The following is a 25,460-nucleotide window of genomic DNA, read 5'->3' as shown; positions in this document are numbered from 1 at the left end:
TATTTTACCCAAAACAGCCCAGCAATTTTAGTGTACACCGAACCTATTTAGGAAGAAAAGCTTTTTAGCCTGATCTAACTGGAATTCTTACATTTTTATGAGTACGCTAATTCATGTATGAATTCATGCAAAATAAATCGTACAATAACGTATGATTACTATTAAAACCAATAATGAAACCCCACCCCTAACCCCAACGTCACAAGGACAGAAGTAAATCGTACAAACACATACAAATGCAGTCGTACATTTTAATACGAATAAGCCACCTCGTAAAAAAATTGTTATAAGATTGTGTTGGACTATTAGACAATATTATCCAGCTTTGCTATACGTACAGAATCTAAATTAGCGTGAATTGTATAGATATAAAAGGTATATTTGTATAGTCTTTATATATCCAAAATGTAAACGTAATGAACATGCGCAAGTATAAATATTCTGCTTTAGAAAAGAACCATAATTAAATCTGTGAATCATTTATTTGATCTGAATCATGCAAATAAACAATGACTCACTAAAATGAGCCTAACTTTCCGGTATTACATAAGAAAGTGATATTTGCTTGGGCGTGCATGTACTTTATGAATATACACTCTAAAAACCGTTGGGTTATTTGTTTTACCCAATAGGTGGGTTAAACCTATTGGGTTGTTCTGTTGGGTTATTCCTAGCTTGTATTGGGTTATTTCCATAACAACCCAGAGAGTTGGGTTAAAATCGGGCTCACGTCACGCATTTTGAATTTCAACGGTTGACCCGGTGCCACTGCTGAGTGCGGACAGACACGAGAGGTACGTTTTAAAATATATATCTCTGTGTAATGTTTTATTTTGCTACAAAGTGTCTTTAAGCTCTAAAACACAGTAAACTATCAGTCACGTTTAAATAAGTGTACAAAAACGCTGCTGTCTAGTTTTTGTCCGTTACACCTGTTCCATTCATTAACTGTTACCGATGCCAACACGCGTTTTTAAGCCATCATAAACGTAGAGAGACATCGCAATTTATTTTAATACTAAACAGCACCAACAGCATGGTCCCTTACAAAAATGAATCATTTCTTCTTTTAGTAGTATAACGTTAGTTTCATGGCGTATTGATTGCCATATTGCTTTAACCATGCTTTCTGTAACAGACAATGTTTTTTGGTTTAAAGTGTAGTAAAAACCGTTTTTTAACTTTTGTAAGGGATGCAACCGGCTGCTTTTTGCTCCAAATATTTTATTTTGGCGGTCTGTGTTATAGACACAGAGCTGTAATATAAATGTGATTCTGAATGTAAATGTCTTAAGAAATGACTCGATGGCATTTTATTGTCGTTTTACTTCAGTATAATCCCTGATAAAGCGCTGTTTAATCCTGCACGTACTGTTTACTGTAACCCCGGTAACGGTTGAATTTGCAATTCAGCGCCATCTACTGTCAAAGTAGAGTATTTATTCAGCGTGCCAGATGTGTTTGCTTTGAGATTTAATTAATTATTATTTTCTTTAAATGTAGACATTCTTGGAGATGTTGCATTAAAAACCTTACAAAATGGCCAGCAAGATGGTTCAGCCTTCCTACAGTACCAAGAGGCAAAGCAAACATTTATTAATTTGCAACCTGTAAGTATCATTTATGACACTTAGTTTTTTTATCCTGTTTATGTGTGCATATTTACATTGTGAAAATTCTGTCTTCAGGTCAGAAAACAAACATAATTCAGTATTTGGAGGAGGAGGTATGACGAAGACCCCATGTCCTCCTATGGGATGAATTCGACTAATCACAAGCCTTTGTTATCGTGGGGAGGCATGCATGGCCCAGGAGCAAGACCAGCAGTTGACACATGCTTTAATTTTTTTTTTTTACATTTTATACAGAGTATCCCAAGCCTTTCACTACTGTTAAGTAGTTTCTGTAACACACAATACATTTTGTACCATGTGATGTTTCCTGAACACACTGTCACCTGCTTAAAGGGACAGTTCCCCCAAAAATGAAAATTGTCATAATTTTCTTCCTCTCCTGTCGTTACAAACCTGTACACATTTTTTTGTTCTGATGACCACAAAGGAAGATATTTTGAGTAATGTTTAAACCAAACAGATCATGAGCCCCATTGACTGTCATAGTAGGAAAAAAGAATACTATGAAAATGAATGGGGCTCATGATCGGTTTTATTTTTTAAACATTCTTTGAAATATACCTTTGTGGTTATCAAAGTAAAGACTTAAATACAGGTTTATAACAACATGAGAGGGAGAAAATTATGACAAAATGTGTGAACTATGCTTTTAAGCAGTTTTTAGTTGGATAAGATTGAGTAGATTTGTTTTGTTCTTATGTTTTTGTTTATTTATGTATGTATATATTTATGTATGTGTGTATGTATTTATGCTTCTATACATGTCTGTATTTATACATTTAAATGCAGGTGCAAATGACTAAATGAAAATAAAGCATTATAAATGTATTTGTAAGTTTTGTATTATTTATTTATAAAGCAAATAATAGTAATAAATAATAATAATAATAATAATGGGGTTAAAACAGCATTGCAAAAATAACCCAACAAATTGGTTATTTCATAACCCAACTAATTGGGTAAAACTTTCTACCCAATGCATTGGGTTAAAATAACCCAACAATGGGTTGGTGCTATAGTAACCCACCATTGGGTTATTTATTGGGTTATTTTTAACCCAACTGTTTTTAGTGAGTATATAAACCAAAAATTCTGGGTTACTTTCAACCTAGCACTGGGTCAAAAAGGGATGAACCTAGCAGGTTAAGTTGTAATTGTACCTGGTATGCTGGGTTGTTTTAACCCTTTGTTCAGTCAAATACAGTGGCGGCCGATGCGAAGTTCATTACAACATGTATGTAGCCCATCATGTGTGTGGTTCGTAATTTCAAAATATGTGTTCTGCGCGTCGAGTGAATCTATGTGCATCACGTGTATTGTCAAAATAAGTGCCTGCTGCAGACGCGTCTAAAGGGTTTATGATAAAAGAGACGCTCGTGTTTGCCAGATACTCGCATAATCTCATGCGTAATCAGAGTTTACTGTTAAGGGAGTGTCTTGCGTTTATTTTATGAACGTGAGCGTCTCTTTTATCATAAACGGTTTTGACGCGTGTGCAGCAGGCACTTATTTTGACAAAACATGTGATGCACATGGTTCACATGACGCAACATATTTTGAAAACACAAGCAACACACATGACACTCCAAATACTTATTTTGAATTTGCGCGAGCCACCACTGGTCAAATATACAAATTTTCTGAGTTAATTTAACCTGACAGCTTTTTTTGGAGGGTACCATTTGTTTGCATGGCTGTAAATATGTGTGTGCGCAAAGCAATGCCAAACTACTATTTACTGGAAACAGTAGTTTGTAGCCTATGTTTAAAGGGACACTCCACTTTTTTTTGAAAATATGCTCATTTTACAGCTCTCCTAGAGTTAAACATAAAATTTTTACCATTTTGAAATCCATTCAGCCTATCTCTGGATCTGGCAGTACCACTTTTAGCATAGCTTAGCACAATCCATTGAATCTGATTAGACCATTAGCATTGCGATAAAAAATTACGATATTACGTAGCACCTGAAAATAGTCCCCTTGGTAACTTTCAATAGCTGGGGACTATTTTCGGGCACTGCCTAATATCATTGCGCCTCCTGCAGCCATGTTATGGCAGCAAAGTCCTTGATTATTACGCCAGAATGAGAGTATAGTTCCTAGCCGTATCTGCATAAAAAATCGCAAACTTTTAATTTTCCTCGGCCTTAGTACACAATGTAACTACAGAAGAGTCAAGTTTTAAATAGGAAAAATATCCAAACTCTTTGTGAACCTAAGCGATGCTAATGGTCTAATCAGACTCAATGGATTATGCTAAACTATGCTAAAGTGGTACCGCCAGACCCGGAGATCGGCTGAATGGATTCCAAAACGGTAAAAATCAAATGTTTAACTCTAGGGGAGCTGGAAAATGAGCATATTGTCAAAAAAACAAAACAAATTTGGGTCGAAAAGAGACGAAGCCAACCCATCGGTTGGAATTTAACCTATGCTGGGTTGTTTCAACCCCAAATGTTATGTTGTTTTAACATTATTGGTTCAAATATAAACATTTTCTGGGGTAATTTAACCCAATTGCTGGACTCGTCACTTTTTTTACCTTTGCTGCGTTGAAAATAACCCAGCATTTTTCAGTGTGTATGATGTAGCATATAATGCAGTACGTACACTACCATGTTTGACATTTAGTAACAGCACAATTGTTTGTTGTGTCGTACTTTGTTGCGTTTAAGAAATGCTGAGCACATCCGCAAAGAAAGGACATCTCTGCAATTCTTTGCCTGGCCTGATTTCTTGTTTCGTTCCCACATTCTTGCCATCTCCAGGGGCCGGGGTGGTTGTGTTCAACTACGCTTTTCTTTGATAACATCTTTCTCATCCTATTAGTCTGCTATCCATTGCACCAGAGGCCTGCGTGTGAGGTAAACATGCTCTTTTTCACAATTAAATTGGTCGTTAAATGGATTTTTCGGCAATAATAGGCCTCAGCAAGATGCATTGTGGCTTTGGTGCAAGTAATACTACACAAGACCCAACAACTTTTTCGAGGGATTTTTTACGATTTAAAAATTTTGTTTGGTTTAGTTTTATATTGTCACATATGTACTTTGTTGGTGTGCTGCAGCATGACACGAACATGGATGTGTTTTTATTCCATGTGTACCTTTGGTCGTATTTCAGATAGTATATAGTTCAAGAATATATAATACACATAAGGGTGATAAAATCTGCACTGTGTTTAGAAAAATAAACTCAAATAAAATTGCATTTTTACCATATCACACACGTTGAAGTAAAATAACTCTGCCAGGTATTTACTGTACTGTCCAGTCTCATAAATGTCCATTGGTTATAATGTAAAACATCTGTTCTTCTCACCACGTCTTTTATACGGCTCCGGTATTATAAAGCACATGTCATATTCGCTCAAGCTACACTGAACGAAAGAAAAACAAACAATGTTTCAGGTACCAAAGGGTCATGCTTGGAAAACTACAGTACATCTACACTAAATACTGAAACTGATCTCTACGTATGCATACAAAGCCACATATGAATACTTGCGTGCTAAAGCCATAAAATACAGAAGCCCAATGCCATCACAGTGGTGAGTGAGGTTGTATAAATTCGAACCTCCAGCGTCTGCTGAGTTGAATGCATTATCGCACTCATTCGCCAGGACTGCACACTTGGGTGACGTTTCCTCTCGCACAATTCAGAGCTGTTACAGTTTCAGGGGCCTGCCCTTGGCCTCAATCTGCCTTTATGGCTCGCTGAATGCAAGCTCTGGGGATTAGCCAGGTCCTTCAAAGGCCATAAGAGCCAATGACAGGTATCCCATTACCCCCCGCACACAGAGAGACGGTCCAGGTGAGAGGCACAGAGGCCATGGAGGAGAGCAGAGGTCAGGCGGGGACAAAGAGAGACTCAGCCAGGGCCCCAATCTCTCTCTGTCTGTGTCTGCCAGATCTAGATTTACAGGCGGCTCTTTCTCATACAGAGGTTTCATGTTGAAAACGTGGGAAGATAAAGACGTATTTTACGAGGTCGCTAATTCGTTTGAATTAGTACAAAGCGAATCGTGCAATTATCGTAAAAAACATCACAGGAGCGAAAGTGTGGTCGTACGAATTAGCCACCTCATAAAATACGTACAAATGCCATGAGATTGCGTTGGACAGGAATATGTACAAATCTTTTTTCGACAGAGCCAGCCCAAACTACTACCATACTGTAAGTAGCACCCTGCTATTCATAAAAAAAAAATTTTAATGGTGTTCTACCATTTAGATTAGAAACTCTGATCGCTTTCTATATGAGCTAAAAGATAAGAGTTTCATCCCTGCACCACAGTCAGTAAAAGATTCTCACACGGCAAAGGAAGTCTTTCATTAGTCAATTACTGTCCCAGATAAAGAAACCACTTCCAGAGTCAATGGACCCGGGGTCAGAGGCCAGATGACATCATCAAACCCTAAAACAAGATCCCGGAATGTCCGATTTATCCACTCGATGGTTCACAAAAGAGTAAAGTGAGACTCTTCGAGTCAGACAGTTCACTTCATTAGCTTATCGGAGGCCTCTTTAATAGCAGATGAAAGGACTGGGTACGCAATGAAATACTAGCTTGCTGAATACTGCGCTGTATACACTAAATGTCTATAAGTATGTGAACCGTCTAGTGTAGTGCTCAGCTTCAAAATAAAAAGGTTATTGCACATTTTTAATTAAATGTATTTAATAATATATTATTAATTTAACATTCTTTTATTAAAAAAAGTTTGTTAGTCATATTAAAGGAAAACACCACCGTTTTTCAATATTTTACTATGTTCTTACTTCAACTTAGAAGAATTAATACATACTAATCTTTTTTTCAATGCGTGCACTTAATCTTTGTGTAGCGCATCTTGAATGTGTAAGCACTTAGCCTAGCCCCATTCATTTCTTAGGATCCAAACAGGGATGAATATAAGAAGCCACCAAACACTTCCATGTTTTCCCTACTTAAAGACTATTACATGAGTGTAACAACAAAAAATGTGGTTATTTTTAAGTGGATAAAAAATGAGAACTATATTTTATGGTGGAAGAGCACTTAGTGTGCAGCATTCGACCTCGGCACGCAGTAACATCATCACTCCTGACTACTCCCCCTGTCGCACAAACTTCCATCGATATTACTGCGTCCGAGGTCGATATTATTACCCCCAATTTCCGCCGACTGCAGATAGGCTGCGGATCTGCTGCGGAACAGCGGCGGAGTCAATCGGTTTCCATTCAAGTCAATGTGTGTATTTCCACTGACTGCCATCCGAATCCGTCACAGCTCCGGCCATCCGCAGCCCTCTGGCACAAATACGCAGAGCTTCTATTTTTGACGGATGCCGGACAGCTCCGCAGGGCGGAGCCATGACTTTATCGCGTGATCATACCTGAATTTGCAAGAACTCGTGTTTTTTTTTTAATTAAATCTTTGCAACACAAACATTACAAACACACACAAATAAAGTCATTAATACAGAAACAACAAATAATAGACAAGAACAGAGCCAGGGGGAGTTTCAAATAAATACATTAAAGTAGGGATGCACCGATAAGATTTTTTGGGCCGATACCGGTTTAAACAGACAACTTCTGGCCGATACCGATACCGATATTAAACACTTGTATACAATACTATTCAGTTGGTCTATTAGCTAGTTTATTTCTGCATCAAATTATTTTTACTGAACATGGATTGGATCCAATTAACATTCAACTGACCAACATAATAAGAGAGGCACAAATTAAGCTAAAACAAATATGATAAGACAGCATGACAACCTTCAAAGGTCGTTTTTGCTATTCAGCATTTATTTTAACAACATGAACTCATTTTTTTTTTACATATAATGGATTTCTTTATGCAGTTAATAAATAAACAATCGGTATCGGCCTTTCTCGTGCTATTGCCGATATGCCGATGGTTTCAAATTCATCAAAAATCGGCCGATAAATATCGGCGGCTGATACATCGGTGCATCACTACATTAAAGATAGAGCATGAATAAATGGTTTTAGCAACCTTCTTATTTTTTTGAATTTTGGATGTATTTTATGTACTGCTCTGTCTACGTGAGATCTCGTGTTGTGATCGGGGATGGTTTGTAAAAACGCATAATTCAACGGCATAATGGGCAGAGACAGAACTAGGTATCGCGCGATCATCACGTGAATTTGCGAGACCTCATGGGTCCTCGTCACTTCAGCACGCAGCCGCTCTGCAAGAAATACGGAACTGGTGGTATTGGCGGACGGCGGAGCCGTAACGTAGCGGAGCGATCTGCAGTCGCTCCCCAGTTGGTGGAAATCCGGCGTTATGATGTCGAAGTGCTGCAATCTAATATCTCTTCCGCCATACAATATAGTTCTCATTTTTATCAGCTTAAAAAAATCATCACATTTTATTTTGTGCCACAATACTTACTTGTATGACTACTCATGTAACAGTCTTTAAATATGGAAAACATGGAAGTGTGTTTGGTGCCTTCTAAATTCATCCCTGTTTGGATCCTAAGGAATGAATTGGGCTAGGCTAAATGCTAACACATTCACGACGGGCGGTACAAAGATTAAGTGCACGCATTGAATAAAGATAGGTATGTATTAATTTGTCTAAGTTGAGGTAAAAACATAGTAAAATATAGAAAAACGGTGGTGTTTTCCTTTAATCAAAACTATAAGTTTGAACTATAAAATTGCAGGTTTTTGCTGAGTCATTTTTTGTACGTGTGTTGTGCTTATACCATTGACAGAAGTACATCATGAAAGTCATATATCCGAAAAAATCAACCAATCTCTGAACAAGTAATATATATGCCATGTTTGCTCTTCTTTCTGTTAAGGACGTGACGTAATTACGCAAAAATAAACAAGTTTTCCAAACTCCCTTTTCCCGTGAAAACAGACCTGGACACTTATCATCATTATAAGCGTACCATTGTGAATTAAGGTAAGGTAAAGAGACATAGATTTTTTTCTACTTACTCAATAACTGATTTTTATTCATTTTTAACTCAGATCCTTGCACCATTAAAAAAAATTTATCATGCAACGGAGTTCAGCACAGAGCAACTTTTTCCAGCCTTCCAGTTTTTACGTATATGCTAGGATCCGCGTACAGTGACACATATTTCATCATCAGAGTAGTATGCACTGTAGTATTATGTAACCAGGAGATGCATTGCATTTTGTCGCAATGCGCATGCGTCAAACGTCTGTGTATACGAACTAGGCTGTGCGTTCCACTGTGAACGTACACGTAAAAAAAGCAAACTATACTCTGGTATTAAGGCTGCATTTCTCAATGTTTGATCTGACCACTCTTCTTCCAAGTGAAATTCACAAATTAAAATAAAAATGTTCATTATTTAAAACCTTTAAATGCTAGTTATTTAAGCGAAAGTTGAATGAACGACCTTTTGCGCTCAAGGCAAGAAATATTTCTTTGAGCCACATCAGTTCATTTTGAGGTTGAGTGCTAAACCCTCCTAAGCCTGCAAGCCTAATATCCTCTCCGCTCTGCCGTGAAGACCCCGGAGGTGCGAGAGGTTAACAAGGACATGATCTGGTGTCTGTTCCCGTGAGGTGCTTAAATGAAAGAGGTGGCACGGATATAAAGCAGACCCCATAAATGGGCTTTTCTTTAATCAAGGCGAAGGGTGTGCAGCAATGCCTCCAAATCACGCATCGCTTCCTTTTCCAGTAAGCGACGGAGCTGTTAATGACCCGACCAGATAGTTACAAGCAGATTCAAGGGCTACTCTGTGACTCAAGGCTGCTGTTGTTTTACAAAAAAGCCCCAGGATTAAGACTGAGGTCATTGTCGAAAGGCTGCTAATTGCACCAAGTTGCATGAGAAGAGATCCATTCGCTTGCCAAGATGCAGATATGCTTGTTCTGACTTAAAACAGGCGAATGTGATGTTATGTATGGTTATTACTACTCCATCTTACCCATGAAACTAGATGCAGTGCTCATTCAAGTTTAAGTTATCCAGAATCTGGATGGTTTAATTTCCTTTGTGACCCCAAACAACGGCAATTACCCAAATCTAGCACACAAATCTAAAACTTTTAAATTACAAACGGCATCTAGGCTGTAAAGGTTGTGTTGCAGTGACAACAGAGGACAGAGGATTTGAAATGGGGCGACTGAGCATGGACGAGGAGTTCCACTTGGTCAATCCGAAGCAATATGGTTTTCCATGGTTGGAGTTCGCTCTGTGTTTCAAAGCAGTGAAATGAGACGAACCGAACAGGAAGCTGACAGGCGGCACAAAGGGGGCATCAGGTTTTTGTCAGATCTGTCAAATCACTCAGCTTGCGAGAGAGGCCTTGACCTTAACATTATCCTCCACTGGGGATTTCTGGCCCTCGTCCACTCAACCTTGCTCACCTGAAACTTTGCAATCGAAATGAGTAGAGCGAAGTATTAAGCAGGGGTCCAAAATAAACACCTGCCAAATGCGAGTAAAGGTTGGCTTCGGCGAGTAAATAAACCATTAAATGCGGTTCTTTATAAAGTCACCGGCCAATTTGTATGTGGGAAAACTCGCATACTCGGGTTAGGCCACAAAAATAAATGAGAATATTAATTTGTTAAAAAATAATAATTTATTATAAAAACTATTTAAATTAAATGTTTTAAAACGACAAAATTCACAATCATCGCAGCGGGGAGAAAAAAGTCTGGATTTACAATAAAATCACATTTAAATCAGTATGGTAAACTCTTATGTTGCACTTTTTTACTAGCAAAGATACGTTTATAAATATAAATGTATTATATATTTACGTCTCGGATCAAATTCCTGAGATGCAGAAGATTTAAATGTAAACACCACCGTTTTTTCTATATTTTACTATGTTTTTACCTCAACTTAGATTAATTAATACATACCTATCTTTTTTCAATGCGTGCACTTTTAATCTTTGCACAGCGCTTCGTGAATGTGTTAGCATTTAGCTTAGCCCCATTCATTCCTATGGCTCCAAACAAAAGTTTTATTTTGTGCCACCATACTTACTCGTGTAACAGTCTTTAAATATGGAAAATATGGAAGTGTTTAATGGCTTTTAAATTCATCCCTGTTTGGAGCCATAGAAATGAATGAGGCTAGGCTAAATGCTAACACATTCAGACACGCTGTACAAAGATTAAAAGTGCACGCATTGAAAAAAGATAGGTATTTATTAATTTATCTACGTTGAGGTAAGAACATAATAAAATATTGAACAACGGTGGTGTTTTCCTTTAAAGAGAAACATTTCAGATATTTTATTGATTAATATCTTTATTGTGTACCAGCCCCCAAAGGGTTTGCGACTATACACAGTCGTATTTTGTTACATAGTTACACATTACCGTTTTTGTAATTGATCTACTATGATACAGTAAATACCGTAATATAGATAATTATCACTCAAACTATAGAGTCAAGCTTTGACAGTCACTTCCTTTACAAACAATCACCATAATTAATATATGCCATTGCATGCCACAGTACCAACTATCAGTAAATACCTGTATGAGCACACACATACAATAAATACAGTTTATGGGCCAATCCCGAGATGATTCCTTGTGTTGAATACCCGCGATGACAGTGTCCTCGTGTCACATTAGGACAGCAGATTTCAGCAGATCTTAATTACTTTATTTCTTTAGGTGGTGAGATAAAGCTGCTGAAATAACCTTCAGAGCAGCCTGCGCCTGTTGTTATTGTCACATGATTTTATGCAAACAAACCAACTGTGATGGTGCATTATAGTTAATGTTTGTCTGCATCTCCCCGTGGACTATTAAATATGCGGTAAGATGGTCAGTTTTGCGGAAAGAGTATGATTTTATCACAATAAAATTGATATCTGTTATTATCAAACATTTTGAGATATAGTAACGCCATTACCATGGTGATAGCTGTTTGCTTCTTATTGTTTGTTTTTATGCTGTTTCTCTGACAGCAGATGACGACGGGCCAGAGCTGCTGACCTCGGCGCGGATCCGGCCCAGAGTTTTCTGCAGTCTGGGCTGTCAGAAATTACGAAACATTTCCTAAAGTATGACATGTTTGTTTCAATGGGGTTTTCAAAATAAATGAGCAAATCAGTAGTCACAGTGTGTGCATTTCTGCCTTTAAAGGGACACTCCACTTTTTTTGAAAATATGCTCATTTTCCAGCTCCCCTAGAGTTAAACATTTGATTTTTACGATTTTGGAATCCATTCAGCCGATCTCCGGTCTGGCTCTAGCACTTTTAGCATAGCTTAGCATAATCTATTGAATCAGATTAGACCGTTAGCATCGCGCTCAAAAATGACCAAAGAGTTTCGATATTTTTCCTATTTAAAACTTGACTCTTCTGTAGTTACATTGTGTACTAAGATCGACTGAAAATTAAAAGTTGCGATTTTCTAGGCAGATATGGCTAGGAACGATACTCTAATTCTGGTGTAATAATCAAGGACTTTGCTGCCGTTCCATGGCTGCAGGAGACGCAATGATATTACGCACTGCCCAAAAATAGTCTCTACTATTGAAAGTTACCAAGGGGACTATTTTCGAGCGCTGCGTAATATCATTGCACCTCCTGCAGCCATGGTACGGCAGCAAAGTCCTTGATTATTGCGCCAGATATGAGAGCACAGTTCCTTACCATATCAGCCTAAAATCGCAACTTTTAATTTTCCATCGGTCTTAGTACACGATGTATCTAAAAAAGTCAAGTTTTAAATAGGAAACATTTCGAAACTCTTTGGTCATTTTTGAGCACGATGCTAATGGTCTAATCAGATTCAATGGATTATGCTAAGCTATGCTAAAAGTGGTAGTGCCAGACCCGGAGATCAGCTGAATGGATTCCAAAAAGGTAAAAATCAAATAAGCCTATATTCAAAAAAAAGTGGAGTGTCCCTTTAAAATGAATTCATGCGTGAACTAATGACGAAGTACACTATACTTATCTTATACTATATTTTAAGTGATCAAAGTTCTTCTATGACAAACTAAGGATACAAACCTCGGGCAGATAAAGGTACAGTAGGGCGCGCCTGCCTTCGGTGACTAAGACTATGACTGTTTATTGCTGTTTTTACAAGTCAGTCAGCTGTGTAACAGTGTAATCCCAATGGAAAAGTTCACAATGGGTGTGCCACATTCTTACCATGCCATATTTTAGGGAGCTATCTTAGATTTAAGGCCTGATCGGGGATTTAAAACGACGTTGTAATACCTCAGGGCTCACTTTTAATGACCGATTAATAGACAACTGATAGATAGTAAGCCGAGTAAATGGGAGAACCTGTCACTAATAAATACAATAAACTTAAATAGCCTATATTAAATTTGCAAAGAAACCCAATGGGAGTCTTTTAAGTCTGTATTCCCTGTATCATGTCAGACTATGAGAAATCAGTGTAATAATAACCCTATGTGTTTCCACTTTTGGTATTATCCCAAAATATCATTAATTTTACAACATTATAATGGGACAGGCAAAGAATGTGTCACAAATGAATACAGAGGAATTTTTATCAAGTCTCCGAAATACACTATCTGCGTAAAGTTAAGCATGATGAGATCCCTTTCAAGTCAGCACTGCCCAGTGCTTGAACCGGGTCACAATGAGACCAAGTCTGTCTGACTGTTTCATTCGCCTCCGAGCAGAGAGAGGTGGACCGTGTTGCCTTTGGCAGATGTTAGTCAGCATATGGAGCTCTATGAGTGAGCCAAGCTGTGGGTTCCCAACTGATCTAATTAATACTTGTTTTACATCCCTCACAAAAACATATAATAATAATAACAGTGCTAATGACTTCTCATTTAGGATTAAATGGCCTCGGGTCAATTTTCTTTAAACATTACCCTAGCTGAGTGATACCTTTTAAACCGTAAGTAAGCCTGCCAGTAATTTCACTACTGGGTATATGGAGTGCCCAAACTATAAGGTTAAAGGTAAATATAAATTCTGCATGAGTTGGGCCATAGACAGTATTTTATGTATTTAGTAGTGATTGGCTATGGCAGTTTGTTACTAAAGACCGAATTTACATTTCACGTAATTAATGAATTTGTTTACCATAGGGCTGGGTATCGATTCACATGTTCCAGATCGATTCGATTTCGATTCACAAGCTATCAAATCGATTCGACTTCGATTCTCGGTTTGATTTTCATTTCAGATTTTTGTGGGTCGCTATTTATACTAGATTCTCGATTCAACTCAATGAATATAGATTATATTATATTATATTATAATAGAATATAGACTGACTGGATGAATGAATGACAGGCTCGCCTCTCGCTAACATCGCGCAAGGCAACAAAGACGGTGAGATCTTGTAGAGAAGCTAGTAATTAGATTAACGGTAATCTTACGTTCAATGTTTGCGAAAATAAATATCGATTCGTGGCCTTTGAAAAATGATTTTGAATCCTCCACGTAAAAAAAAAAGATTAATCGGAAAATCGAAAAAGGTCCTAATATGTAACATTTAGGTACAGATATGTATACATTTGGTGCCAATATGTACCTCCGAGGTACTAATATTCAATCTTTGGTACCAATATTTAACTCTTCGGGTGCAAAGGTGTACTTTTCAATTTTTTCTGACAGTGTACAGCGTAAGTCAAATCAGGGAGAAAAGTCAGACTGAATAAACGTACAGGTGAACCCTGTAAAACTATGCAAGAAGATGGTGGCACATGAGCTTCACTGTGCATTTTTCTGAAAAACTAGTCAGAAAACTCTCAGGGTTTGCGTTAATTTGTGTCTTTTTCATTTCCCTAGGGCTTGAAAAACCTGGCAAGAGACAAACTTTTCTCACCATACTCTGGACCACTGTCCATCGGAAGGATTAAAAATGCTGGATTTGTACGATTTCTTTCCTGGCACCAAAACCTCTAAGAGGCCCCCATAGTCTAATGTAAGCAACATTCCTAGACTTTCCAGAAGTGTCTGGAATCACCTAGCACCCCTGTGCCCTTTACCGCTCCAGCTGTCATTTAATGACTAGGATCTTCTTCCACGCTCCCTCACTCGATCCCTTAATGCATTTACGATTTCATCTAATTTTGGATGACCGTCAAGACAATCATTTAATCCCTTTTCTTCAGCAGTCTGTAAATCGGACCCATGTGGTTAATAATAGGCATAAATTGAAAATGGTTATTTAAAACATTTTTCAAAACTGGCATATAAGAGCACTCCATTGATGATGAATATGACATTATGTGAATTCATGTTCTACATAAGCTTATGCGCAAGCATTCAGTCGTACACAATCTGTCCTCTGTGGCATCTAGGCGTTCATGGACCGACAGTGAAATATGTTTTAAATAATTCCACAATATATTTAGAACGGGTGGATGATTTTCTTCCCGTGACTTGGGTCCAAACCCAACACACCTATGAAATCACGGTAACATCTAAAGTGAGATGCAGAAAAGCAAGAGGAAAACTTTGTAAACATGACACAACTCAGCCGAATACAGCCGGAATGGAAGAAGGAGCGCGGGAGAAAATGGGAGATGGAGGAAAAGGCCTGGCAAACTGCAAAGTGGCCATATTTTAGCAAAAGTGACTTTTCTGATTATCCCCGTCACATGACTTTATTTCCTTAAGGGCGATGTTGTTGCTTGGACTCAAGTCAAGCATTTGATGTCCTCAACCATATACGCCCAAGACTTCAACAGCGTTCTGTTTAAAGCCAAATGTTAAGGGAAAAAAGAGCTAAGCTGGTTGCGTCTGCCAGCAAAAATTTAAAAGTACCTGCAACATTAAAAGTCAAAAAGAAAACAACGTATGTTAAGCTAAATTTGGTGTTACCAGAAATAAAAGGGTTAAAATGTATTTATTTTCTCATTCACCAATCCACTATTGATATTAAAGGGATAGTTACCTGTCATCATTAAGTCACCATGAAGTTGTTTTAAACCTGTATATATGTTTTTTTTTTTTTTTAACACAAATGAAGATCCACAACCAAGCAGATCTGGGGCACCATTGACTTCCATAGTAAAAAAATAATACGATGGAAGTCAATGGTGCCCCAGATCTGTTACAAGCATTATTCAAAAAATCTTCATTTGTGTTCAGCAAAACAAAGAAATGTATACAGGTTTGGGAAAAAATAAGAGTTTGCTTAATGATGTTTAAAGGAATAGTTCACTTAAAAAGGAAAACTGTGTTATCATTTACTCACTCTCATACTGTTACAAACCTGTATAAAAAGTCAAACCGTTTGTGAGCCCCATTCACTTCTATAGTATTCTTTTTTCCAACTATGGAAGTGAATGGGGCTCATAAACAGTTTGGTTACAAATGTTTCTCAAAATATCTTCCTTAGTGTTTATCAGAACAAATAAATTTATACAGGTTTGTAACAACATGAGAATCAGTAATTGATGACAGAATTTTCATTTTTGGGTGAACTATCCCTTTAAGTATTGACTACATTGACAGACAAATAAATGGCTGATAACTGTGAAAGATAAAAATCAATTTCAGTCGATTGACATCCATATAATTTTAATCCTGAAGTACCGAGTTCCATTCAGCATAAGTTTTGAAACCATTCACACAATTATGCAAGCCATTTCCTCCGGGATTTTAAATGTTGTCCTGACTCATTGTCCAGAATATTGTTATCTAAAATCAGCATGCAATCAAACAAAACTTGGGCTAAAACAGTAGGTTTTTCTTCTACAAGAAGGTACAAAAGTTGTCACTGCAGCGGTACCTTTTCAAAAAGTATACACTTGTATCTAAAATCTGCATATTGGTACCTCAAAGGAACATATTGGTACCACAAAGGTACACATCTGTACCAAAATGGTGACCAAAACTTTTGTACCTTTCTTTTTGAGATTGAACAATTAATACAGTAGAAACCTAAGAAGAAAATAAAAGAAGTAAAAGTACTGACAATGTGTATTATTGCAAGGAATAATGGCATATAAAAATGCTTTTCGCTGCAAAAATGAGATTTTAATTTTCAGTAACCATATTTTCTTTTCTTTAAAAGCAAGACCGCTTTATCTGTGTACTGTAATATATTTTGTGTTGCTGCACTTGTGTTTTAAGTATGAACTTTTCTTACACTACAGTATTGCATCTTTAGTAAATGTATCTTCAAGTTTTAGATACTTTAAAATAAGACAAAATTGCAATAGTTTACGTTTTGGGTTCAATCAAACTCCATCCCACCCCATTTATCCTTCTCCCCTTAAGTCTTTTACATGGAAGCCCTTCTCCCCTCAGCTGTTCCAGTCTGGATTTTGCTGGGATTGATACAATATTTTCCTACCTCAATTAGCCAAGTGCCCGTTGACTAATTCCAACTGTTTTTGCACCTGAGAGTTTGGGAACGGGAGTTGGAAAAAGTGAGAGGGAGAGTCAGCGCGGAGTTGTTTGGGCAACGCGGCAGTATTGACGGACGCTGAGGGCTACGGAGAGGGCAAGGCGGGCGGCAGCAAAGCAATATCAACATGATCGATGCATGTGAAGAGAAGATGCAGGGAAACGCCAAAAAGCAACCTGGCCTTTGCTTTGTTCACAAACTCAAAATTAATTTTATGTTAAGGTCTGTTTTGAAATTTGGAATCGGTACATGCAATCCTATTTTTTTTAATCAAGAAAGAGTTGAAATAACTGTACTAACACAAATCATGAAGGCCTTAGCCAATATTGGGAAATTCAGTAAGATTCATAAATGCAGGATATCTTTACTAAAAGGAACTTAATTCAGGGACAGGAAATGAGAGGATGGTTAAGTAAATGTAAAAGCAAATTGCCTCTAAGCGCTGCACAACTTCACCCGTCTGTACCAAGCAGAAGCGTGCTAAGCTGATCTGACACAAGCAAAACTTGGAAAACAGGAGTTTGTCATGCAACAGTTAAAATATGCGCAGTGGCAGACCATTAAAAGCTACCTGGAAAATACTTTTTTACATTAACGCACGCATATACATAGTAGGTCATCTCACTGTGATCTCTACGACCCCAAAAGGTTAAAAAAGTAAAATAAACAAACAAAAGTAACAATAATGCAAATGCATGGGGAGGTATAGTGTCAATCTAAATTCTAGGAGCATTTTTTATTTTTGGTGAAATATGGGATCAGGCACATCTAGACGAAATATTACTGTATGCTTTGTAGAGTCCAACTGCACCTGCTATTTCAAGATGTCCTGTTCTTGCACATTTCACATTATACATTTTAAATCACTTTGAGACCAAACTTACAGCAAACCTCAAACTCATCCTTTATTTGAAAGGCCAGCAGTAGTAGTTCAAACTACCACAATTGAAAGTTTTATTCTACCTAGCAAAACTTTTTCAGAACTACAAGCAGAAATCCTAAACAATAAAACTGCCATAAAAAGTGAAATGATAAAGAAGTCGATGGAAAGTCATAAAATATAAGCTCCACGCCCTTGCTGCAGGTACACATAAATAGAAACAAACACTAGACGTTTACTCACTGTCAGCGTAATTCTTCCGGCGGGTGCCATCGACCTTCCCCGTCTTGTCGATGCAGAGAAAGAACTTATTGGCGGAATAGAGGCGACGCAGGCGGACGTCACCCTCGAGATGGTTGTAGCTTCTGGTGTGCCGCTCCAGAGTCCACGAGCAGTTCGTGCCCTGTGCCAGAGCTTGAAGAGGGTCATGCCCCTGCGCAGGTGGGCAACCTCCAAAAGCAGAGCAAGCTAGAAACAGCAGGTACAGGCATATCAGGGGAAAAGGGAGAGCTGACCCAGTGGAGGTAAGGTCGGAGAAGAGACCAAAGGTGGTGCGTGTCCATCTGCACATGATGGGTCAGACTCCCAAGGTGCACCTTGCACAAGTATTCGACATGATGCTGGTCTTCGTTGGGCAATCTGCCTCACGCAGACCCTGTTAGCGGGAACATGGGGTAAGAGATCCTTGGACCAGGAACCGTGTAAACAAAGCAAAGTGACCAGCTTCAAATGATTAAAGAGTATTACTCTTTGATCTTGTAACCAGATGTCTGTGTTTACTGCTGCCAGTCTTGCTCTTCAGAATGAATGAGAACTTTCCAATTCCATCCCGTCTTTTCCTGGAGCGAAACCCAAACTTGTGTCCTGTGTGATGGCTGCACCTTGCAGAGCTCTTTCCTCTCAGCCAGGGGCAGAACAAGGTGAAATGTGAGGCTGCCTGACCCGTGCCTGTGAATGAGCTGAATGAATGAGAGTGTATTTAAATGAGAGAGAGAGAAAGCTTCAAAGAGGGAGAGAGAAAGAGAGATAGAGGTGGCCGTGAGAGCAAATCTGACAAAGTGAACGAGGCAGTAAAGCTGTAAATGGGTGTCTTTCTCTCTCTCTCTCACTCACTCTCTGTACCTTGGTGTCTGCGTGCTATTTGGTGGGGTGGCTCAGTTCTTTCCTGCATTTTATTCAGGGCAGGGCTTGCATCTGGGGGACTGGGTGGGACCTGGATTATTCATAATCACTTTAAATGTCACTCTCAATATCGTTCTACTATGCTGTTATTCCCTTTAGGAAAATTTATCATTGTTAGATGTGCCAAAATGGGGAATATACTGGAATATAGCACAAACAGAGCCATATCAGTTTCATACCCTGTCTTTTTTTTGGCAAGCGAACCAAGGGATAAACAACAGCTCTGTCTTTGGAGGGGTTAAACATCAAGTAAGTGACGGGTAATAAATCAACTCGACGTAAAAGCAGGGAAATAAAGTTAGGGTCTTTACGACCACTTTAAAAATGGATCAATTTAAGTGACAAGTCTTTTCTATACTGTGGTCATTTATGACCGATAAGGACATGCGTTGGCATTGCCGACTCAAGTTTTTTTAATATGACTCTCAAATATCATTTAGGTACGGCTAAAAGTCGAAAAAGTGCAACTTCTCCTCACTCCTGCAGATCGGTGTGGGACGCAGGAAATACTAAAACCTGTACATGGCAGTCGTGTTTCATGTAGGCCATACTGACGACAATATGAAGCACCACTATAGCCAGCCCAGTCACACGAAATTACATACCTATAGACCGTTTGATCGGATGCAAGTGCGCTGACGCGATACACGTCTGGATCCGAACTTTACTTTTGGTTTCGTTTTTTTAATGGTCTGACTAGTTGCTAAACTGATCTCTGAAATAAATGCCTCGACGAAAATAACAAATGTTTTGGTTTCCTAGGTAATCTATGTGTTGTTTTTTTGCTTGTTATATAAAACAACTATGTTTAAAGAACTTTGTTGTTATTTATTCTTAGCGCAGTTTACCGGAAGTTACGTGCACACCACGACAGCCGCTTGTTTATGTTGTTACTGCTGAAACTGTCTATAGTCACGTAATTATTTGATTCTTCTTCTTGATAATGTCACGATTTTCATGTTTTTTCACGTATTGGTTACTCAACTGTTTTGTCCTATTTTCTTACCATTGTCGCTTCGGTTTAGGGTTAGATTTACATAAAATGACATCCTTACCCAAACCCAACTCTAACTCTAACGCCAGGCGACAATGTTTTAAAATGTAGAAAATATAAAAAAATAAATCTGAAAAAATTGTATAAACCAATACTTAAAGTGACATCCTAACGCAAACATCAAATCTAACCCTAAACCGAAGCGAAAATGGTTTGAAAATAGGAAAAAGCAGTTGAGTAACCAATAAGTGACAATGACACACAAAATTTGTGATACGTTCACAAAAAAATGCGGAAAATCGTTACAGTGTTACAAAAAAGATTATGTGACTATAGGTATATAATTTTCTGAGACTGGGTAGCTATAGCACCAGGTATGGTTCTATAGCACATTAGGGTTCTACACAGGTGCTATATGGCACTTAAAATGGTTCCCCTATGATTACTTTTAGTGCTATTTAACACCGTTTGTTTATAGAATGCTCATCTGAATTTATAATGTTATGCTTTACGGCAACAAGTAACACTCTAGTCAAAATTTGTCTAGAGCCCAAAACCTAATTTGTTTAGTGATTCCACGTCATTGTAGTGCATCAACCGCCTGTGTTTGTGCACACTATCACATGAGGTATCTTCGAAGGGCTAAAGCTTTTACACAAAACAAATGTATACTTGCGAAGCTCGGTTCTGAAGAAGCCCTAACAACCTTTTAAAAGGCTCACGGTTTTAATGATGTGTGCCGCCTAGGGCAGAGTAGGGTTTTCAGGGAGTAAAAATGATGTTGAGGTGTGTGTTTTACAAGACTCACGGTCACTTCACACTTTGTTGCTAGTTAACTAACGGGTCTCTGAAGCTTTAGCACTCATTGATGGCCTATAAAAGCACGTGGAGACAGAAGTCTGCGGTCTGTCAGCTTCCCGTAGTCGTTCCCATCTGCTTGGTCATACGGGTTTCTTGCTTATGTAAACTCTCTCGCATCATCAATTTGGGCTACATACATCATAGTCTATCACCCCCAAATAAAGCTAACTAAACTGGACACTCGCCTATGCCACACACACAACAATGTCTACTGTATACTATTCCGTTATGTATTGTATCATATTCCTAACAGCTTATTTATTGTTGGGCCTTCTTAAGGATGCCCCTCCAGCGCACCCAACCACCCCGGAAGTCCACAACATCAAAATCCCACACCCTGCTTCCTTGGAAATTGATGGTAATTAGACTCCTTTGGGCAATGTAAGATGTTTCACTTAGAATTTTGTCTGCCCCAAGACCAAGAACAAAGTTGTGTCCCCATATGAATGTCAGATGTGCTGATAAACTCGCTCGGTCTAACATGTGGATGCAGTGCATGCAGTGTTCACTGGATCTTTCTGTCAAACATAAACTAAACAAAATTTTCAATGTGACTCACAGTCATTTTTTTGTGATGTCACTGTTTTCTACATAAAATCACCCTACATAATGTTAAGAACATTCTGTGAAAATATTACCTAATATTGACTAGGTCCAAAGTCAAATGTTAAATCAATTCAACACATCGCTGGCCGTCAACAGGCCTCTACATAGCTCCCATGATGCCGTGTTACGTCTGTTGTGCCTTGAGCTGAGAAAATCTGTGCTGCCGTGTGGGATGTTCACTTGCGAAAGGAACCTAATCTTTCCCAGCAGGGCTCCCATCAACTGTGTAAGTGTATGAATGGAGATAATATCTCAGTAATGAGGCCTGTTTTGTACCATCAAAGTTCTCCAAAAGGGCCTGAAACCCGACCTCCCTCTTTGCGCTGACTATCTCCCCCTAATAGCTCCCATTATTAATTGTTTTCTGTCTCTTGCTAACATATGGACTCTCCTCCAATGCTCCTCAATCATGACCAACACACACCCTGTTTCTACTACTATGACAGTTAACCAATGATCAATGCCAATATCATTATATAAATGTACAATTTATTAATTTCACAACAACACATACGCTGTGGCCTGGTCAATGTTCCTGTACAGTTCACTGTAAAAATTATTTGTTGGTTTTACTTTAAAAAAGTAAGTTACCTGGGGCCTCATTTATAAAATGCTGCGTAGAAACCATCCTACATTTGATCTTAAAGGAACAGTTTGTAAGAAATTAATATAAATTAATCATAAAATGGCCCTGATATGTCACTAGACATTAAGAAATCATTTTCATTTCAATACTACAGTATATCACTCACAACAGTGGTCTGGCCAGGATATTGTCATTAAAAAAGTGGAGGTGCAGCCCTCAACTGATGTTTATGTTGTCATGTTGTGTATTGGCCACCAGTTGTGTGATTGCAGTACCAGTTTTGGCCACAATCCTACATACTGTTCCTTTAAGATCATTTATCAAAAATGCGTACGAGTGATTTCATAAACCGAACATACGCGCAGAAAATGCGCGTACCCCTTTCTTTCAGATATGAAATGTATAAATCACAAATGTTCTTGAACTTTTGCGCAGCTGAGCAGTTCAGATCTCCGCCTTTAAACGATGCCTAATTAATGTCATAGACATATAAAAGAGCGCTTGTCAATGTTTAAACCCAATTTCCAACAGCAATAATGGCTTATTTTCCAAAAACCTCCAGCAATCAGACAAGGAAAAGTGCGCACGCCTGCTCAGACCCTGACGTGGCGCTAAGCACTTTTCCATGTCAAAGACATTTATATATATTTGGACTTTGCCGTAGATTTTTGCGTATGCACACTTTACGATCAAATCTGTGCGTATGCATGCTTTATAAATGAAGCCCCTGGTCACCTTAAAATTTTGAGTAAATTCAACACAAAAAGTTTATGAATATTTTTAAATTCTATTAACTCAACATTTTAAGGAAACCACACACTCTAAAAAAAATTGTGCTATAATGCACTAAAAGCTCTTAATCATAGGTAAACCATTTTTAGAGCTATATAGCACCTCCAATCTCCCGTTCCTGTCAAAGGTTCTGGAAAAAAAAATTGTTGCAGCACAACTCCATGTTCACCTAAAACACAATAACTTGTTTGAAAAGTTTCAGTCGGGTTTTCGTCCAGGCCATAGCACAGAAACAGCATTGGTCAGGATCACAAATGACCTCCTGATGGCAGCAGATACCGGTTCCCCATCTCTACTCATCCTTCTAGACTTAACAGCTGCTTTTGATACAGTAGATCACAGCATTCTTCTTCATCGCTTACAATACACAATTGGACTGTCAGAAAATGTTCATAAGTGGTTTATCTCATACCTGACTGGCAGAACCGAGTATGTCGCCCTGGGCAAAGCCAAATCACATACTCAAAATGTCACCTGCGGTGTTCCTCAGGGCTCTGTGCTGGGCCCCACACTCTTCTCCATATACATGCTCCCCCTTGGCAGAATCATTAGTAGACATGGTATATCATTCCATTGTTATGCTGATGATACACAGCTTTATCTAAGGACAACCCCCACCTCTTCTTCTCCCTTGCCAGCATCCTTACTGACCACATGCCTGGAGGAGATAGAGACATGGATGAAGCTCAACTTCCATAGCTCAAAGACGGAGGCCATCTTACTTGGCACACCACATCAGCTCCGCTTTTCAACTATTAACAGTATCAATTTCTCTAGCCAAAACATCACCCTTTCCACATCTGTCACCAATTTGGGTGTTAAAATGGACTCTCACCTTTGACACCCACATCCAACACCTCTGCAAGACATCATTCTACCACCTCAAGAACATTGCCAAACTCCGCCCATTACTCAACCTGGCAGATGCAGAGAAGCTCGTCCATGCCTTTGTCTCCTCCAGGCTGGACTACTGTAATGCACTCCTCATCGGGATCTCTGGCAAAAGCATCCAGCGACTACAGTACATCCAGAACAGCGCTGCCAGGATCTTGATGAGGGTGCGTAAGTATGATCACATCACCCCCATCCTTAAATCTCTCCACTGGCTCCCTGTCTCATTCAGGATTGAATATAAGGTTTCCCTTCTGACCCACCAGTGCATTCACGAACATGCCCCTCTTTACCTACAGGAACTCCTCACCCATCACACCACTTCACGCACCCTCCGATCTGCAAATATATGCTTTGTAGCACTTTGAGATTGCTGTAATGTAAAGTGCAATACAAATAAAATGTATTATTATTATTAAATTTATTATAAAGCACTGTGAAGAGCCATCCGGGGGTGATTTAGCACCACTATAGCACCGGGTATGGTTCTATTTAGCACATTATGGTTCTACACAGGTACTACAGAGGTGCTATATGGCACTTAAAATGGTTCCCCTATGATAACGAGCCAGTGAAGCACTTTTAGTGCTATTTAGCAACGTTTGTTTTTAGAGTGCACTGTAAAAATTCTTTGCTGGCTTAAAAGTCAGTTTACTTAAAGGTGCAGTGTGTAATTTTTTGAAGGATCTCTTGACAGAAATGCAAAATAATATACAAAACTAAATTATCAGGGGTGTATAAAGACCTTTCATAATGAACCGTTATGTGTTTATTGCCTTAGAATGAGACATTTTATCTACATACACAGAGGGTCCCCTTACATGGAAGTCGCCATTTTGTGCAGCCATGTTTCTACAGAAGCCCTTAACTGACAAACATTTTTACTAAGTTTTCTCCAACAATGACCTGTTTGACCGGTGGCGGCTACCGTAGCTTCTTTTATGTGTTTCAGAAGCAAGAGGTGAGCAGTTGACTGAGCCGTTGGTTGCAATTCGCAACCTCAACACTAGATGCCACTAAAATTTACACACTGCACCTTTAATATTATTTATCTTGACTAGAGTTAAGTTGTTAGAACTCATAAAATATATAAAACATTTTAGAAGTTAACTCTATTGTCAAGATAAATAATAGTAAATTGAATGACTTGTAAATCTGAGTAGATTAAACAAAAAAATTTAAGGCGGTAACACATTTTTTTTATAGTGCAGGTAACTTACTTTTATAAGTTAAACCAACTTTTTTCTTATTACATGTGTTGACAAAATGGCATCATCTCATAGCTTACTACAGTTATGCAACCGTTCGTTAAAACTCTCATGTCAACCACAGACTTCTCGCTAGTTTCTCCGACGCAGGTGGCCAAGATAACCAGTGTGCCACACTGTGCGGTCGTCCGCATAAACATCCGTTTCTAATTCGGGATCTGTCTGTTGCCGCCACAACTAGAGATCCATCTACAACAAGCCAATTTGCATTTCCTGCTTCGTGACCATTGTCCATTGTAGCTTAAATCAGTGATAAGTTAGCAGTCTATCTGATCGACAGCTTCGGTCTTTTATCCTTTCGGGATAGTTGATTGAGATTCAAAAGAGAAAAGACAAGCTGTTACTTTAAAAAAAAAAGTGATGGTGTGCTTTGTGGATATCTATCATGCAAACGCTCCCGATAATCTCAAAAGCGAT

General features: G+C 38.6%; 1 protein-coding gene and 1 long non-coding RNA gene across 2 annotated transcripts in view; one reads left to right on the top strand and one right to left on the bottom strand.

Moving 5' to 3' along the window:
- Nucleotides 1-18,948, bottom strand: part of fgf22 (fibroblast growth factor 22) — a 30,362-nt gene extending 11,414 nt beyond the window's left edge. The window contains exon 1 of the mRNA XM_065246395.2: nucleotides 18,107-18,948. Within this exon, the coding sequence (XP_065102467.1) occupies nucleotides 18,107-18,434 (328 nt within the window). The 5' untranslated portion in view covers nucleotides 18,435-18,948. The remainder of the gene's footprint in view (nucleotides 1-18,106) is intronic.
- On the top strand, nucleotides 801-2,462 carry LOC141281612 (uncharacterized). The gene is made up of 2 exons (XR_012335973.1): nucleotides 801-1,610; nucleotides 1,689-2,462. It is a non-coding gene; the product is annotated as an uncharacterized lncRNA (long non-coding RNA).
- Nucleotides 18,949-25,460: the final 6,512 nt, after the last annotated feature.

This window comes from Paramisgurnus dabryanus, chromosome 24, assembly GCF_030506205.2.
Source record: "Paramisgurnus dabryanus chromosome 24, PD_genome_1.1, whole genome shotgun sequence".
Classification (NCBI taxonomy): domain Eukaryota; kingdom Metazoa; phylum Chordata; class Actinopteri; order Cypriniformes; family Cobitidae; genus Paramisgurnus; species Paramisgurnus dabryanus.
This window is presented reverse-complemented; position numbering and strand designations above follow the sequence as displayed.